This window comes from Centruroides sculpturatus, unplaced genomic scaffold (genome assembly GCF_000671375.1).
Source record: "Centruroides sculpturatus isolate CEXI.00-Female unplaced genomic scaffold, Cexi_2.0 scaffold7511, whole genome shotgun sequence".
NCBI lineage: Eukaryota > Metazoa > Arthropoda > Arachnida > Scorpiones > Buthidae > Centruroides > Centruroides sculpturatus.
The window spans coordinates 1-1340 of record NW_019391619.1 but is presented as its reverse complement, the minus strand read 5'-3'; the positions used below and the strand labels follow the sequence as shown (position 1 = coordinate 1340).

The 1340-nt window shown below is 32.8% G+C and overlaps 1 protein-coding gene across 1 annotated transcript; it reads right to left on the bottom strand.

The window, feature by feature from the left end:
- Window positions 1-68: 68 nt before the first annotated feature.
- LOC111617584 (patched domain-containing protein 3-like) lies at window positions 69-635 on the bottom strand (the record flags this gene model as incomplete). Its single annotated transcript, XM_023358865.1, has 2 exons — window positions 485-635; window positions 69-401 (listed from the first exon to the last, which is right to left on the bottom strand). Coding segments are annotated over exons 1-2 (484 nt in total), but the record flags the coding sequence as incomplete, so codon positions are not given.
- Between the last annotated feature and the right edge of the window lie 705 nt (window positions 636-1340).

Sequence of the window (1340 nt, the reverse complement as noted above, 5' to 3'; positions counted from 1 at the left end):
TATTTATAATTTATAAAATATCTTATTCTATTTTTAAAGTAATTTATATAAAAAAAAAAAGATACTACCTAACTTTTGATCCCATTTCACAGGTTTACAATATATAGCATGGAGATTTTTACTTTCTCTGTATCCACTAAATACCAGACATCCACCGAAAAGCGACAGTTGATACAAATAAGTAAATATAAAACTGACTGCTGTATATGTAAATATTACTTTAGCTATTCGATACGGAATTGTAAATCCGATTAACGATGCAGCGATATTAGTCAGTGTGGTTATTGTAATCGAAGTGGCAGATTCAGAATACGCATCACCTATTCGCTTCTTCATACGATCTTCTGGATTAGTTTTTCTCCAAGCTGATAGTATGACGAACGAATCGTCCAAACCTATTCCTATAAAAGAAATACATAATATTCAGAGAATTGTTATGGAATGTGTAATTTTTTCAATAGAAACGATAGCGTAATAAACAGACCTAAAACAAGTAAGGGAACTGCTACGTTAAAATCAATATACTCCATACCAAACAGTAGCAGAATACCAAAAGCAGCTACAGTACCAAGAATCGATGCTAAGTACGCAGCAATACCAATCCAAGGCTTACTTGTTACGCAGCTTCTAGTCATGCAAGTGAAAACGGAGAAAGAACGTCACAATAGATACAATACTGAAACAAACACAAACTGCGCAATGCAAATTTGGAATAAATATAAGAAACACGATTATAACTGTTACACTACTCACNGTAATCGAAGTGGCAGATTCAGAATACGCATCACCTATTCGCTTCTTCATACGATCTTCTGGATTAGTTTTTCTCCAAGCTGATAGTATGACGAACGAATCGTCCAAACCTATTCCTATAAAAGAAATACATAATATTCAGAGAATTGTTATGGAATGTGTAATTTTTTCAATAGAAACGATAGCGTAATAAACAGACCTAAAACAAGTAAGGGAACTGCTACGTTAAAATCAATATACTCCATACCAAACAGTAGCAGAATACCAAAAGCAGCTACAGTACCAAGAATCGATGCTAAGTACGCAGCAATACCAATCCAAGGCTTACTTGTTACGCAGCTTCTAGTCATGCAAGTGAAAACGGAGAAAGAACACATAAAAATTTGCGATATGATAAAGATTGGAATATTATATATTGTTAATTTATTAAATTCTTCTTCATTAGTTTTTCCTGTAAACACGGAGAATTTAACATATTCCAGTTTTACTTCATTTAATAATTTCAGAAAATTTTCTTCCCACAACGTAGAAATTTCATTCGTGTGATTGCCGTTGTCAATGAAATATATCAAACGAATTGCTTTGAA